Genomic DNA, 17,888 nt, shown 5'->3' with positions numbered 1-17,888 from the left:
GTAACTTACGAATTAACTTACGTAACGAACTTCTATATCCATATATTTTTAATACGTATATTAGGGGGTTCGCCTCCTAGTCAATACCTAGCTTTATACGCCAAAGTTCGAATTTTGTTCCAATTTTTTAAAAATGACCCCTTAATCACAAAGGCCGTTAATTAGTTTAAATAGCTCTTATGAAAGTACTAAAAAATTCTTGGCTTAAAGAGCGAGGGATTGACTAGCGGGCGAACCCAATCATATACGCGTAATAACTTCAGTTCGTTTTAAGTTTTGATGTTGCTCCTTACTTTCAGTCGAAAAACTTGTTTTTTTTATTTAATTTCTGATCGTTTTTAAACAATGTTGAGAAATCTGGCCTCCCCTTCATAGCAATGTATTTTCCCCCATGAAAACTTCCTCCATCGACAAATCCTCCCACATAACCCCCTGACCCCCCCCCCAACCTCCCAGTTTGGAAAACGCTGGTCTATGCTAAAGCACGGTGTTTTTTTTTAGATATTTTATAAATTAGTTTCTTGAAATTGAAATTTTCAAAAGAGAACATGAAAAAGGGAAATATCAAAAATAAGTCTTGAGCTGAAGCACTGTTGTTGTTTTTTTCAAATAATTTGTAAGTAACTTACTTGAAATTGAAGTTTCTTCCTCCGTGTTGACTCAGAAGACAACCTGAAAAAGACAAATATCAATTATTACTTTTAAGCTAAAGCACAATTTTGTCTTTTTTTTAAATAAATTGTTAAGTATTTACTTGAAATTGAAGTTTCCTCCTCCATGTTCACTCGAGTGAGAACCTGAAGAAGAAAAATATCAAATAGATTAGTCATTTGCTGAAGGATGGTTTCTTTTTATAATTTGTAACTTACTCGAAAGTTTCTCTGCCATGTTGTCGAACAGAAGAACCTGACAAATATTGAATATTAATCATATTCTAAAACGTGTATTTTTTCAAGTGATTTATAAATTGCTTACTTGCAACTGAAATTTGTTCCTCCATGCTTACTCAAAAGAGAACCTGAAAATGAGAAATATCAGATATTAGTCTAGGCTAAAACACAATATTTTTTTTTTTATTTAAACATTTTATAAATTAGTTTCTTGAACTTGAAGTTTTTAGAAGAGAACATGACAAAGAGAAATATCAAATTTGGCTGAAGCACTATTGTTTTTTTTTAAATAGTTTGTAAATTACTTACTTCAAATTGAAGTTTATTCCTCTATATTTATTCAAAAGAGGAACTAAAAAGAGAAATATCAGCTATTAGTCATATGTTAAAATTTAGTCTTAAGTTAAATCAAAGTTTGATTTTAAAAAATGTTAGAAATTACTTACTTGAACTTGAAGTTTCTTCTTCCACCTCTCTCTTCTGCGAAAACTAAAATGAGCCACACATTGCCTGCATGTATATACCTATCTTTGAAAATGACGTCATCATCTTTTACGAATGCACGATGTTGAGCGTACATGATGTTGCATATTTCTGTTAAAAGTGTTACTGTAATTAGTTCTTGATACAATTCTTCGACTGTGACGTCATCCATGAGTTCTTTCAAAAAATTTGTAAACTTACCGCTTGAAAGTGATCCGTGTTGAATCAAATGAGAACATTAAAACGAGAAATATCATTAATTTTAGTTTGAGAAATATTAATCTTAAGCTAAAGCAAAATTGTTTTTCTTTTAGATAATTTTTGTGAAAATGGTTGACCTAATTTGCTTTTATGAAGCCAAGTAGTGTCTCTGGGAATATGATAATGCTCTGCGGCGGATTTCTTTAACAATTACGGCAACTTAAACTTCTTGAATTTCAAAAATTTTCCTTAAAAAAAATATTGATTCAGGCATGGTGTTGACGTTGGTAAGCTTTTCATTCTGACCCAACGCCCATTTTACTACTTCTAAGGCTCTTGCGGCGAACCTGTTTATGTTGATTTTTAACTACAAACAACCTGGCTATTTCCTGCCAGGACAGTGTCCACACGCAAAAACAAAGTTTTGTTGAGTTGAGCATCGCCGTTTACCATCTTGCTGTACTGAATCAAATCACGCAGTCACAAATTTATATCCATTCAAAATCCAAAATCAAGCCAGATGTTAGTTGAATGTTTAATCAAAATTTGATGCCTTCAAATGAAATATACTACTCCTACTACCAACTCACTGCATCACCAATCTGCCCGAGGCCAACACAGCCACACGTGGTATTCTTTCAGCCCAATCATTTCAAATATTCACTCTTTTTTCCCTCCCAAGACGTTTTAATATCCTTGAAATATTTCCTTATGACCTCTTCTACTCCACTTGGGGACGACTTACGTTTGAAATGTCTAAAATATAACGTCCGTGTAAGACCATCTTTTATTTTCTCATTTCATTTTTGGAAGCTAAAAAAATCGTTCTTTTTCTGTTTTTTTTTTTCAATAGTTCTTTGAAAATGAAGTCACTCCTTTTTTTATAGAGGACTGTCGCACTGCGAAGATGCATATTACAGTATTAGCCATTAATACTAACTTAATAATGATCATCATTGAAAAACGTTAATTTACTCTGTTTAGTGCCTTACGAGGAGTCTTTTCAATGTAGTGGGAAAAAAGAATTGTGGAGACTTTAGTGTAATGCTAGTAAAAACACAATATCGCATTGAGCCAACAAGATTGATATATTGAATGAATAAATTGATTTGATTTACCACTAAAAAGACATGATGTCACTATCTGAGCATTAAGTAAGAACAAAAATTAAATAAATAAATAAATAATGAGAGAATTATAAACATAAACAAACAAGACTACTTTAAAATAATTTTAAGCTTCAATAACAATAATCAAGTTATATTTTTATGGATCCCTTTGCTATAAAATAAATAATCTTCAAACAGTGTCAAACATTACATTTTTTCTGTATTGTGCGTGCCTATTCATTAAGCCAAATTCCCTAGTTTTTACTTGGTAAATGACAAGGAATATTCTTCAGTACGAAGCTTAGCCCTGTCATGATAACCGTGAATGCATTCATACTTCATGATGGTAATCAGACGTGTTTCCGGGAAAGGTCCAAAAAGTGCATTTTTGTTCTAAATTTCCAAAAAAAAATTACGGAGAATTTTCTCCCCATGTTCTTTTTCTAAAGGGATTTGAATATTACCTGGGGGGATAGAGGGGTTACTTGCCTCGGGTGCAGAAATTTTAGGGGTGCACAATTTCAAATAAATAGTCTTAACGGTTATAATCATTTTGTAATTTTGAAATTTTATGGGTTTTTGCTTAATATAGAACAGTTATTGCAAGATGGCACGAATGTTGATGATATTACAGCGAATTGCCTCAAACTTGGAGGTAAATATTGCGATGGTCTAGATCCCATTCAGTTGTTCCATGAACTCCAAGACAAGAAAAAAGTAATTCAACACCAACAAATTTTCTTAAATAAACAGTGTCGGTGGCTAGTAAAGAGCGGTCGTTTTGTAAGCTTAAACTAATATTAACGTACCTCACATGGATTATGGACCAGGAGTGACTAAATAATTTAGCTTTAATGAGGATAGAACGCGAAGAATTAGAAGCAATCTATTGGGACGTGATAATTGATAATTTTGCTTAGGCTAAAGTAAGAAAAGTCGGATTCAAATAAATATAATTTTAAAAAAAAAAAAAATTGTGCTAGTAACCGAAAAGTCTGTTAAAATTTGGCCTGAAGTTTTTTGGAAAACAATGGCGGGACGGGACGCTAATCAAAGTTTTGCCCCGGTTGCAAGAGAGGCCAGAACCGCTAACTATATGATCGTTCTTGTTTTGCTCAAATAATTTTCCTTTCACAATAATTACAATTTAAGAAAAAAGATGTAGCTATCAGTCGTGTCAATAATCGAAACTTTAGGGGGGGGGGTGTACTTTACAAAATGTAGAGGGGTGAATTTGGGGACAATCTAGGGGGTAGGAGCAACTGCAGGGGAGCAAATGGTCCCCTACGCTTATTACATGGATATGTTTATAGTTTGTTTTGTGACTTGTAGATGCAGCTTTTATAATAAAACAAATTCTTTCAGGAGCTACTTATATATGGAAAGAACAACTATTCTGCGATGAATCCAACTCCGGCGAAGGAAACTAGAAGAAGTGCATTGACAAAACCACATGCTGATCTACTTTATGACAATAAAGATTTGAGAACCACACTCGAGTTCAGATGGGTACCTGTCTTAAATGATAGCTTTACGGAACTTTGCAAGCATTTAAAGGTACATGTTTTTCGGAGGCAATATTTGAGTTTCTTAAATGCCAAACTTATTAGAGGACTGTTTATACTTTTAGGTTTTGGCACCAAAGCGCTTGATTCTTTCTTACCTTCGTATGTTCATAAAGATATTCCCTAATAACTCGGGACTGAAGCTGAAAATGAAAGAAGATATTTTGACTATGAATATCTATTTTGTTTCTAGAAGCTAATCTAACTTAACTACATACATTCGAGATCATTCTCCGTACGAACCTTATGAAAAAACAACCCACAAATTTAAAGCCTTCTTTTGTAATTTTCTAGCTATTTATGGTATTTATTCATTAACATTCCAGTAACTAAAGTCAAGAGGAAAGTCCATTAAAATCCAATAATTGGAAATCTATCTATTGGGAATTTATCTTTCTTAAAAGACTGGGACAAATAAGACAGATTAAAACAGTATATCAACATAACCAAGAAGGAAGAACAAATAAAGCATAACCATAACCCAACTAACATAAATTAATAAAAAATTAAAGATAAAACAAAGTTCGTATGTGTAACTAGCCAAAGATCCTGTCTGACGACATGTATAAAAAAGAAACAAAATCGTTGCGTATACTTTTTCATGATGGTTGTCTTCTTCCCCCCAAACAAAAAAATCCGGATAGTGTTAATTCGGTCCGCGAGACAAAACTGGACATACTTTCAAAATACGTGTAACGTTTGTTACATTTCACTAAACCTACGGGCTATATGCAATTTATATAACAAGAATAGTCGTCCCACCTAACTAAATTTTGGCTTGTCGAAAAGGGTTTTGGCCTTAGATACTGGAACTCAAAAATGGATCCTCGTTTCCTTATTCATAGGTATGATGTTGGTAAAACGTAAAAATTGCTCTATCTAGTATTTTTTTTTTTTTGAATGAATATTTCGTAGCGATGTTTCATATATGGTAATGCTAACCTTAAAATCATAAATAGAAATGTCTAGTTGCAGTAGATTGCAGCACTCTAGAGCCATGGGGATATTGTTTGTAACAAACCAAATTGTAAGACAACTATTCTATTATTTTGCTCTATTTATTTTATATTTCATTCTTGTTTTGAAAACTTTAGAACGAAATTGAAACTGTATTTATTTATTATGATTAACAACCACCATAATTGAAGTTGCTATTTTAATAACTTAAAGGAATTTTTTTTGTGCTCATTTGCCTTCAGGCAAAAAAAATGTATACTCTGTTTTGAACGTCCAAAAAACCTTCTGACTTGAATTATAAAAGTACTACCGTTAAACTAAAAATGCTTTGGGTAGCCGTCGTGCAACATCACATGATTTTTTTAGATTGGTGATTGGCTGTGTGTTATAGATACTTACTAATTGTATAGAGTAAGATCGTGGTCTTGGTCATGGCGTCGATTCCAATATCCTAAAAAAGGAGAGAAAAAAATGAGAAGAAAAAGACAAGATGGAGACTTATAAGAATAGCCTCCGCCTCTTTATACTAAACATACTAGTATAGCCATAACTCAACAAATGAAGTCTAGCTTGAAATTCTGATCATGTAGAGCACATTTTCTGCAAACACACATGGGCCGATGAACGTTTTAGAAGGCAGGCATTTTAATGTCGGGTATTCTGGGTATGAACTGTTGATGGGAGACTTGCTCAGATTACTACAGGTCAATTCCAGCGTTATACAAAGTGGTATTCTTTCCCCTTGGTAATTTTGATTGGCTCTGTACTTTGGACGAATCATTGTCTAGGCGGGATTCTTCTTAATGAGAATCACAATTTTTCATGTGGGAGAAGATTTGGAACAGAGGATCACCGAGCTCTGAAACATTGCCGAACGAGCTGTGCTGCTAATAAGTACTAAAAAGAGTAAAATGGTGTGTAACAGTGTGAATGATATTCCGGGCTGAGAGCCGAGACTTAACTTCACGGGGCTGAGACTTGACTGAAATGTCTTGGTGATGACACAATGTTGTATATCATTTAAGAGAGCGTAACCTTACCTTAGAAATAAATTAGAAGATACATGATGGAGTTAGTATCAAAATCGTTAATTTAATTTTTGACATTCTAAAAGTACCAATCTCCCTGCAAACCCCAAACTCAATATGTTCTAGTGAATTCATCAACTATGCCCTTATTCGTCCTTGACAGAGATACTTCAGCTGTGGCTTGAGGGCTCTGCATAATTTCACGGCAGTTGTCAAGTAAATCGATCTGATTTTATTTTTTTCCCAGTGTTTGATGGAAAATCATACTATTGGTTTTACAGTTGTGACTAATCGTGCTTTATTATAACCACAAATGCGAACGCATTTGGAGCCCATATCTCAAGAGCTATTTTTTTGTGTGCTCCAAATTATTCTATTACTGTACTTTCTGTATACGCTATGACTCAGTGAAACTGCTTGTGAGGGTTGATGCTCATTATTTTACAGAACACTACCTATAGAATTTAACAGTAGTTCCATCTACTTAAAAGTTTTTCCAAACTTATCTTTGATGTTATATTTTCAACCGCAGAAGGTTTTTCTACTGTTTCACTATTTTTTCCAAAAGTCTGCACTTTTGTCATTATAGTAGTCTGCTTTGCTTGTTGAAGTCGTAGAAAAAGAAAAACAAAACGATATGGAAGTAAAGCAAACAAAAATTAAAAAAAAAATATTTTGAGGTTCTTTATAATTAAATTTGAAGCCAAAAATCCAGTTAGTTTGTTTGACGCTTTAACTATAAACATTTACACTCATAGGAGTCAATTCTTTTTCCTAATATTCTCGCTTTGTTCTGTCTTTATTAGGCTATCCATTCTACAGTTTGAGTGGAACCAATTGCAATAAGTGTTTTATCACTAAAATTTTCAAAAAAAAATCTGGAGAATAACATGCTACAAGTCCGCCAAAATTTGAAACATGTAATGCCCCAAAATCACACTTAAAGGCCCTTTTAGGGTTTTGAACTACCTTAACTTAAACTCATAGCCAGAGTTAGGTCTTTTCTCAGGGAGGCAAAGGTAGACGTTGCCGCGCCCTGCCGCACCACCGATACTATAAAAATTCCGATATTTGCCCATAAATTTTACAAATTTATCTTGTTTTGGCGCCCCCTGGGCGTGTTGCCCGGGGCGCTTGCCCCCTATAGCCCCCCTAGATCCGGCTCTGCTTAAACTGACATAAAGAGTCTTTTGCTATGTATTCGGATCTGCCGAGAGTGAAGATCAACTTTACAATTGTTTTAGACTTCAGTTTTACTCTAAAAGTCATGAAAGCCAAATTTCATCAGAAAAATCTACTTCCCCCCCCCCAACTTTTTTGCCATTCGGTAAAATTTTGCATAATTGGCCGAAATTTAACAAAATTCTTGATCTCTGCAGAAAATTCGGCATAAATCAGGTAGCGATTCGGTGAAATTTACGAAGATGTACCCCCCCCCCAATAAAATGAGTCTCGGAACGCCCCTGCCTGGAGTCCACCTCTTAAAAAAATTGCATAAAAACTAAAGAGCTAATTTGACTAAAGCTGATTCTCATCCTTAATTAGAATCACTTCGTATTTTCGCAGACTTTTATTGTGTCATTCTGTAGATTTGTCGGAATATTTTGTTTTAACTTACTTCAGTCTTTTATATAAATTTTTTGATTAGTCTGAATGCTTTGTTGTAAGTTATTATTAAGTCACTTGTGTTGCAAGTTATTCCAGGCTTGACCGTCTTTTCATGTAAAATAGTTAACGTATATGTTCAGAAGTAGCAAAAATGATCAAGTACTAGCCGGGACAATTCAAAACTTCATTTTTTTTTTAATCAGCATAATTTGTTTGTTACGAAGCACTAAGGATAGAATGATATTATTATTATTATTATTCATGACAAATGGTTGAACTACATAAAATCTTCATAAAGTTGCTCCTTTATTGCTTCTTATTTGCCGCCTTCTAATACTTGTCACTGCAAACAATACTTGGTAAAATACTTCTATTTTTTTCAAGTATTAATACTTGGTTAATATTCAATACCTCTGTTTCTTTGACCAGAAATACAAAAAAATTAGGTGTTTATCTTCAAACTTGTTGATTTTCATTACAGAAAGATCATAATAACGTCCCAGATTTAGTAATTGCTGGTAGCGGAATATGGTCCATAATATCTTCCAATGGGTCTTTATAAGCTCTTGATGAATATAAGTCCAATCTCACTCATGCTACCGAGGTAAGATTTACGACTTAAAACCCGATGCTTTCTAAAAGCCAGAATATAATTTATACTTTGCTGGTAGCGGAACATGGTCCATAAAATCTTCCAATGGGTCTTTACAAGCTCTTGATGAATATAAGTCCAATCTCACTCATGCTACCGAGGTAAGATTTACGACTTAAAACCCTATGCTCTCTAAAAGCCAGAATATAATTTATACTTTGCTGGTAGCAGAACATGGTCCATAAAATCTTCCAATGGGTCTTTACAAGCTCTTGATGAATATAAGTCCAATCTCACTCGTGCTACCGAGTTAAGATTTAAGACTTTAAACCCGCTGCTCTCCAAAAGCAAGAATATAATTTATACTTTGCTGGGAGCGGAATATGGTCCTTAATTGACTTATATTGGTAAATATAATCCATTGGTTTAGATAAGGACAGTCTAACTAGTGCTACAGAGTTTAGATTTAAGAAGTAAAAAAAGCTTATATACATAAGCCAGAATATAATCAATACTTTTATGGTAGCGGACTATGGTCCATAATAGCCTTAAATGGTTCTTTACAATCTCTGGATGAATATAAGTCCAATCTCACTCATGCTACCGAGGTAAGATTTACGACTTTAAACCCGATGCTCTCTATGCGCCAGAATATAATCTATACTTTTCTGGTAGCGGAATATGGTCTTTAATATCCTTCAATGGGTCTTTATAAGCTCTTGATGAATATAAGTCCAGTCTCACTCGTGTTACCGAGGTAAGATTTACGACTTTAAACCCGATGCTTTCCATGAGCCAGAATATAATCTATACTTTGCTGGTAGCGGAACATGGTCCATAATAGCTTTCAATGGGTCTTTATAAGCTCTTGCTGAATATAAGTCCAATCTCACTCATGCTACCGAGTTAAGATTTACGACTTAAAACCCGATGCTCTCTATAAGCCAGAATATAATCTATACTTTGCTGGTAGCGGAATATGGTCCATAATAGCCTTCAATGGGTCTTTATAAGCTCTTGATGAATATAAGTCCAGTCTCACTCGTGTTACCGAGGTAAGATTTAAGACTTTAAACCCGATGATCTCCATGAGCCAGAATATAATCTATACTTTGCTGGTAGCGGAATATGGTCCATAATAGCTTTCAATGGGTCTTTATAATCTCTTGATGAATATAAGGCCAATCTCACTCGTGCTACCGAGGTAAGATTTACGACTTAAAACCCGATGCTTTCTATGATCCAGAATATAATCTATACTTTGCTGGTAGCGGAATATGGTCCATAAAATCTTTCAATGGGTCTTTACAAGCTCTTGATGAATATAAGTCCAATCTCACTCATGCTACCGAGTTAAGATTTACGACTTAAAACCCTATGCTTTCCAAAAGCCAGAATATAATCTATACTTTGCTGGTAGCGGAATATGGTCCATAATATCTTTCAATGGGTCTTTACAAGCTCTTGGTGAATATAAGTCCAATCTCACTCATGCTACCGAGTTAAGATTTACGACTTAAAACCCTATGCTTTCTAAAAGCCAGAATATAATTTATACTTTACTGAAAAATTCAAATGAATTTACTGAAAAAAATGTGCATTGTCAGTTTAATATACATATGCTGATATTTATTCATTAAAATCTTAATTATTTTTTGGCTTCTTGAAGTTATGAACATTATGAAAACATTTAAAAGAATTTTTTCAGTAAAGTACAAATTTTATTATGGTTTTTAGAAAGCGTAGGGGTGTTAGAACCCTACTCATGTTAATTTCTCCTCGTTTTGAGTTTGACTCTTATTTGTTTTAATTTCTGTTTGTTTTGAGTGTCATATATTTATTGATGCTGATTTGTGGAGTTGTATGCTTGGTAGATTATTTTATTCTATTTTTGTTTATTTTTGGACTAATGGAGTTCTTTACCTTTTGAAAAACTTGATTTTGTGGAAAAAGTTTTTTAGTTAATTTCTGTTCGCTTTATATTGACATAGCCTTTTTCAGGGAAAAATACTGAGCCTTTTCTAAATTTAAACAACCATCCCTTCCATAAAAACCTTAAATATCCCCCCTGGGCATAACTTACAACCCTTGCCCCTAACCTTTGGGGTTTGTTTCATCCCCAAAAGCCTCTTTATATGTTATTTAGACTATTTTGGATAGAATGGCTTTCTCAAAATTTCTATTAGATGCATTTCGGGACAATACAATGGGTGTGTGTGCGGGGGGGGGGCGGGGTAGCTGCCATCTGATCGCTTTGACTCTTAAAAGAGCATTAAAGCGTCTGATTACTAATCCAATGAGCCCCCTCCGAAGTTTATATAACCATGCTTTCTATAAAAAGCCTTATATGCCTCAGGACATAACTTGCAACCCTTTCCCTGAGGCCTGGGGGATTTGTTATCCTGAAAGACCTAATGTCCAGACATTTCAAATACATTGAACAAAATGGCTATCCCAAAATTTTAATTGGAAGCGTTTGAGGAAATGATGGGCGTGGGGGGGGGCATTTGCCCTCTGATCACTTTTGACTAATGAAAAAGGCACTAGTCTTCTTATTTTCTAATCAAGTGGGCTATTTTTGAAGTTTCTACGACAAAACTTTCTATAAAACTTATATACCCCAAGGGCATAACTTACAACCCTTGCCTTAAGGGTTGTGGGGAGGTTGTCATCCTCAAAGACATAATTCCCACAACTTTCGACTACGTTGAACAAAATGGCTATCACGAAATTCTGATTGGACGTTGGTTTAGGGAAATAGTTACCATTGTAGGGGGGCTAGTTGCCTTCCAATAACTGTTGACTATTAAAAAGAGCACTACCCTTTCAGTTTCCAATCGAATGAGCCGTCTTTGAAGCTTCTAAGTCAGCGCTTCCTATAAAAACCGTGTATGTCCCCAGGGAATAACTTACAACCCTTGCCCTGAGGGCTGGGGGGAGGGTTGTCATCCTCAAAGACGTAATTTCAAAACATTCAACTACGTTGAAAAAAATGGCTATCTCGAAATTTTGATTGGATGTGTTTGGGGGAATGGTGGGCGTGAGAGGGGAGTTAGTTGCCCTATAATCACTTTCTGCTTCTAAAACGACACGAGCCCTTTTAATTTCCAATCGAATGAGCCCTTTTTGAAGTTTCTGCGACAATCCTTTCTATAAAAACTTTATATGGCCCAGGGCATAACCTACAACCCTTACCGGGCTGTGGGGGGTTGTCATCCTCAAAGACCTAATTTTCAGAACTTTCAACTACGTTTAACAAAAAGGATATCTCAAAATTTTGTTTGGATATGTTTGGGAAAATGATGGGCGTGAGAGGGGGGTTATTTGCCCTCCAATCACTTTCGACTATTAAAAAGGGCACTGGCCCTATCAATTTCTAAATGAATAAGCCTGTTTGAAGTTTCTGCGGCAACGCTATCTATAAAAAACCTTATATGCCCCAGGGCATAACTTACAACCCTTGTACTGAGGGGTGTGGGGGGTTTTTCATCCACAAAGACATAATTTCCAGAACTTTCAACTACGCTGAGCAAAATGGATATCTCAAAATTTTGATTGGATGTGTTTGGGGAAATGATGGGTGTGATAGGGGGGGGGGGGGTTAGTTGCTCTCCAATCGCTTTCGACTATTAAAAAGGGCACTAGTCCTTTCAATTTCCAATCAAATAAGCCCTTTTTAAAGTTTCTACGAAAGCGTTATCTATAAAAACCTTGTATGTCCCCAGGGCATAGCTTACAATTCTTGCCCTGAGGGCTCTGGGAGGTTATCATACTCAAAAACCTAATTTTCAGAATTTTCAACTAAGTCGAATAAAATGGCTGTCTTAAAATTTTGATTGCGTTTGTTTGGGGAAATGGTGGGCGTCAGAGGTGGGTTAGTTGCCCTCCAATCACTTTCAACTATTAAAAAGTGCACTAGCCCTTTCAGTTTCCAATCGAATGAGCCGTTTTTGAAGGTTCTACGACAACGCTTTCTATAAATAGCTTATATGCTTTCAGGGCATAACTTACAACCCTTGCCCTGAGGGCTGTAGGGGGGTTGTCATCCTCAAAAACCTAATTTCCAGAGCTATCAAAAACTTTGAAAAAAATTTCTATCTCAAAATTCTAATTGGATGTGGTTGGGGAAAATGGTGGGCGTGAGGGGGGGGGGGGTGGGTGTTCTCCAATTACTTTCGACTATTACAAAGGGCACTAGCCCCTTCAATTTTCAATCGTATGAGCCCTTTTTAAAGTTTCTACGACAACCCTTTCTATAAAAACCGTATGTGCCCCCAGGACATAACTTACAACCCTTGCCCTGAGGGCTGTGGGGGGGGGGAGGGGAGAGTGCTCCTCAAAGACATAATTTTCAGATCTTTCAACTACGTTGAACAAATTGGATATCTCAAAATTTTGATTGGATGTGTTTGGGGAAATGGTGGGCGTAGAAAGGGTGTTAGTTGCCTTCCAATCACTTTCGGCTATTAATAAGGGCACATGCCCTTCCAATTTACAATTAAATGAGCCCTTTTTCAAGTTTCTACGACAACTCCTTCGATACGCAGTGCTCTGGTCAAACAGTTCGTGGTAACGAATTGTGAGTAAGGAGCGACCTGGCTCAATGGTAACCGAAACTCTAGAAAATGGTATTTTGATACAAATAAATAGATCAAAAGAATCAGATTTTACTGCTGAATTCATATAAATAAATTTCATCAAGTTTAGTCCTACCCATCAAAGGTTAAGCACCTGATAAAATGTGGCTAATTTTTTAAAAAGGAGGGAAACACCCACTGAAAGTTACAGAATCTTAATGCAAATCCAATCATCATATTCAGCTTATCAAAGAACCATACTGTAGAGGTTTCAATCTCTTATCTACAAAAATGTGGAATTTTGTATTTTTTGCCAGAAGAAAGATCACGGATGCGTGTTTATTTGTTTTTTTTTTTTTTTTCCCCCAGGGGTGATCGTATCGACCCAGTGGTCCTAGAATATCGTGGGAGGGCTCATTGGAATGGAAATTAAAAGTTCTAGTGCCCTTTTTAAGTGACCAAAAAAGTTGGAGGGCAACTAGGCCCCCTCCCACGCTCATTTTTTTCCCAAATTCACCCGATCAAAATTTTGAGATAGCCGGTTTGTTCAGCATGTTCGAAAATATTATAAGTATGTCTTTTAGGATGACTTAATACCCTGAACTTCCCGGGGGAGGGCTGAAAGTTATGAACTTTACCCAATGTTAACATATAGTATTAGTTATTGGGAAGTATACAGACGTTTTCAGGGGAGATTTTTTCTGGTAGTGGGGAGGGGGGTGGTCGTGGGTTATGTGGGAGGATCTTTCCATAAAGGAAGTTTTCGTGGGGGAAGGGACATTGTTATGAAGGGGACGCCAGACTTCCCAGCATTATTTAAAAAGATCAGAAATTAAATATAAAAAAACAAGTTTTTCAGCTGCAACAGCAGCAACATCAAAACTTTAAACGAACAGAATACCACGCTCTTTAAGCCAAAGATTTTTTAGTACTTTCATAAGAGCTATTTATTCTAATTAACGGCCTTTTTGATTAAGTGGTCATTTTTAAAGAATTGGAACAAAATTCGAACTTTAGCTTAAAGAGCAAGGTATTGACTAGGGGGCGAACCCCCTAATATACGTATTAAAAATATATGAACATAAAAGTTCGTTACGTTAGTTAATTCGTAAGTTACGTATATTTATTACAACTAAAAACGTTCGTAAATAAAATTAAACAAGTTTCGAGAAAGCCATTTAACCAAATAAAATTAAATTAATATGCATATTTTGTTTTAATTATTCATGTACGGTGAGCCAAGATCAAAGCTGCATTTATTCAAAAATGTTCAAAAATTAAATAAAAAAAACAAGTTTTTTTTAACTGAAAGTAAGGAACGACGTTAAAACTTAAAACGAACAGAAATTATTCCTTATATGAAAGGGGTTGTCCCCTCCTTAACGCCTCGCTCTTTACGCTAAAGTTTGGCTGAAAGTTATGAACTTTACCCGATGTTAACATATATTATTGGTTATTGGGAAGTATACAGACGTTTTCAGGAGGAATTTTTTCTGGTAGTGGGGGTGGGGTGGGTCGGGGGCTATATGGGAGGATCTTTTCATGAGGGAAGTTTTCTTGGGGAAGGGACATGGCTATGAAGGGGTCGTCGGATTTCCCATCATTATTTAAAAAAAAAATCAGAAATTAAATATAAAAAAACAAGTTTTTCAACTGAAAGTAAGGAGTAACATCAAAACTTAAAACGAAAAAAAAATATTAGCTATATGATTGGGTTCACCTTCTAGTCAATGCCTCGCTCTTTAAACCAAAGATTTTTTAGTACTTTCATAAGAGCTATATATTCTAATTAACGGCCTTTGTGATTAAGGGGTCATTTTTAAAGAATTGGAACAAAACTCGAACTTTAGCTTAAAGAGCAAGGTATTGACTAGGGTTAAGTAAGTTAATTTGTAAATTAGGTCAGAACCAAATTTAGAGACAGCCATTTAGCAAAAGAAGAGTAAAATTTTTATGCAAATTTTGTTTACTTATTCAATGACGGTGAGCCAAAATAAAAGCTGCATTAACTAAAAAACGATCAGAAATTAAATAAAAAAACAAGTTTTTTAAACTGAAAATAAGGAGCGACATTAAAACATAAAACGAACAGAAATTATTCCGTATATGAAAGGGCTGTCCCCTCTTCGAAGCCTCGCTCTTTGCGCTAAAGTTTGACTCTTTCTGACAACTTTATTTTTTTAAAACAACAAAAAACCTTAGCGTAAAGAACGAGGTGTTGAGGAGGGGACAGCCCTTTCATATACGGAATAATTTCTGTTCGTTTTAAGTTTTAATGTCGCTCCTTACTTTCAGTTTAAAAAACTTGTTTTTTTTATTTAATCTAAAGAAAGAAACCAAAAAAAATAAAAAATAAATAAATAATACATTATGCCAACATCGTTCTTTACTGAGACAGCGCAATCCTATGATACAATTTTTCTTGAAATTATATCTAATTATGGGGATGCTACCATTTCGAACAACCGTCACAAGTACTAAACGTCACACACGTCATCGACATCGACATCGACACGTCAGAACATCGACAGTCACAATCGCTACCCGTCAGAACGTTGACAGTCATAACATCGACATGTCAGTTCATCGACAGTTACAATCGCTACCCGTCGGAACGTCGACAGTCATAACATCTAAAAAAAATTAGATGTCGTGACTTGTCGATGTTATGACTTTCGGCGTTCTGACGGTTAGTGGTTCTGACGGCTTTTCGTTATGAAAAAGATTTATAAGTTTATATAATAGTAATAAGTATATAATAGTTGAGAAACAAATTTCGGCTATATATTTGCACATCAGAGGGGTGGGGGTAAAGCATAGCATATATTAAATACGTAACCTAACCTAACCTAGGTACCTTTTCCCACCTAAACCCCAAAAAACTAAGTTTTAAAATTTTAGATGTAATGACGTTTCGATGTTATGAGTGTCGACGTTCTGACAGTTAGTTGTTCTGACAGATTTTCGTTATGAAAATTTTTTTTGATGTTATGACGTGTCGATGTTCTGACTGTCGACTTTCTGACGGGAGCGATTGTGACTGTCGATGAACTGACGTGTCGATGTTCCGACGGATTTATTGTCGATGTTATGACGGATTTTGTCGATGTCCTGACGTGTCGGTTCTGACGTGTCGAATGTCCTGGCGCCTTCCCTAATTGTGTCTTTAAAGTCCTAATTGAGTTGTTTTTTTTTTTGCATTTTTTAAAAAAAAGTGCATCGACCGGGAATCGAACCCGGGCCGCCCGCGTGGCAGGCGAGCATTCTACCACTGAACCATCGATGCTTATACATTAATTAATTATATATACGACTTCATGTACACATGTCCTGGATTTTGGTATTTTTATTGCATTTTCGAACCATGGGGAGGGGAGGGAGGGGGGTGGTAACTGTAACGAAAATTGGTAAAGGTCCAGATTAGGGGATATTGAGAAGGAGACATGTTAAAAAAACAATTCATACTTCAGAATAGGCAGAATAATTTTAGCTAACACATTTTGACCGCAGCTCCACTTTACCCCCCCCCCCCCAAAGTGCAAATATATAGCCTAAATTATATATTCCCAATACATTCCACCACCTGTCACTCTTGTTCTTCCGTTTCTTGTTTCCTCACAATTGATTGTTGATTTAATTTACAGGACCACGGGATGGAAGGAGAGAAACGGATTGGCGCAATATATTGGAAGTATGTAATTTCGGCTAAATATTTGCGCAGTAGGGATTGGGGTCAGGGGTAAAGTATAGAGGAGCTGTAGTAAAAATATATTAGCTACAGTCACTCTGCATATTATGATGTAAGAATTGTTTTCTTAACATGTTTCCTTCTGAATAGTCCCTAAACTAGACCTTTACCCAACAATTTTGTATGTCTATGAAGAACCATGCTTTCATTCTATCTGAAACCTGATACCCCATTGAAAACTATAAAGAAATTGAAGAGAAAAGTATGTTCATTTAGCAAAAAAAAGGAATTTCATGGATATGTTGTTCCAAATTTGGGACGTCAAAATGGCAAGACCGGGTGATTATATCTTAAATCGGGTGATTGATTATATCTTAAAAGTATCTTGCGACGCGTGGGCCACGCTCGCCACCCTAGAATTCTAATTAATAACGGGAAGTAAAAACTAAGCAACATAAAACAAAGTTAGGCAACTAAACAATAAACGGAAAGAAAACTGATATGATGAGAGGTGTAGAGATTAAGTCTGTTTCCTTTTTCCGGGTTGCAGCGGTAGCTAGCAACCTAGTAAGAGACGATCACGCCCCATAGTAAAAATTGAAATAGCCCATAACTGCTAAAGGTAGAATCAGATCAAAAATGGAAGTACACTATTAAAACCGCCTTGTCCGAAACCTCTATTAAGGAAACTCACAGTCCTTTTGCTTGAACAACAAGGGAAATATATTGGCTGGAAAATCAAGAAAAGCGGCTGAAACCATGATATTTTGATATAGAGCATCTTTTTTCTTTTTCTTTTTCTCCTCAGATAGCTTGGCACTGGAACATCGTAGCACTGAACCATCGTAGCACCAAGCCGAGCTAATAAACAGAGGTAGAGAAAGTAAAGTGAAAGTAAAGAGAAAGTGATTTTAAGGTAGAGAAAGATCACGGTTACGTTTCTTACGAAGAGTAACACGAATGTGAGCACCCCCCCTAAAAATGTATTCTTCCAATTTAGTTAACCAATTCAGTTGTGTCAAAGCTACTCGCCTGGCATGGGCGCCCATAAGGGGGGGGCCCTCTGGGTGCGGCCTTGCACTCACCTATTAAAACTTGTAAACTTTGCCGTTTGAACCCACGGAATTCTGTGTTTTAGCCCGTTCTATAAATTAGTTTGTTCGTTTGTCTATAATTTGTTCGCTTTCTTC

At 35.7% G+C, this 17,888-nt stretch overlaps 2 protein-coding genes and 1 non-coding gene across 3 annotated transcripts in view; 2 read left to right on the top strand and 1 right to left on the bottom strand.

Moving 5' to 3' along the window:
• LOC148955134 (N-acetylneuraminate (7)9-O-acetyltransferase-like) overlaps window positions 1-8,441 on the top strand; it is a 68,380-nt gene extending 59,939 nt beyond the window's left edge. Inside the window, exons 4-5 of the mRNA XM_089108079.1 lie at window positions 4,049-4,240; window positions 8,323-8,441. Coding sequence (XP_088964205.1) covers window positions 4,049-4,240; window positions 8,323-8,403 — 273 coding nt within the window. The 3' untranslated portion in view covers window positions 8,404-8,441. The remainder of the gene's footprint in view (window positions 1-4,048; window positions 4,241-8,322) is intronic.
• A 58-nt stretch (window positions 8,442-8,499) lies between these two features.
• LOC148955132 (N-acetylneuraminate (7)9-O-acetyltransferase-like) overlaps window positions 8,500-17,888 on the top strand; it is a 148,835-nt gene continuing 139,446 nt past the window's right edge. Inside the window, exon 1 of the mRNA XM_089104773.1 lies at window positions 8,500-8,594. The gene's annotated coding sequence lies outside the window, so the exon portion shown is untranslated. The remainder of the gene's footprint in view (window positions 8,595-17,888) is intronic.
• On the bottom strand, window positions 16,226-16,296 carry TRNAG-GCC (transfer RNA glycine (anticodon GCC)). Its single transcript has one exon. It is a non-coding gene; the product is annotated as a tRNA-Gly (tRNA).

This window comes from Artemia sp. Qi Xiang Cuo, chromosome 2 (genome assembly GCF_049724085.1).
Source record: "Artemia sp. Qi Xiang Cuo chromosome 2, ASM4972408v1, whole genome shotgun sequence".
NCBI classification, from domain to species: domain Eukaryota; kingdom Metazoa; phylum Arthropoda; class Branchiopoda; order Anostraca; family Artemiidae; genus Artemia; species Artemia sp. Qi Xiang Cuo.
This window is presented reverse-complemented; position numbering and strand designations above follow the sequence as displayed.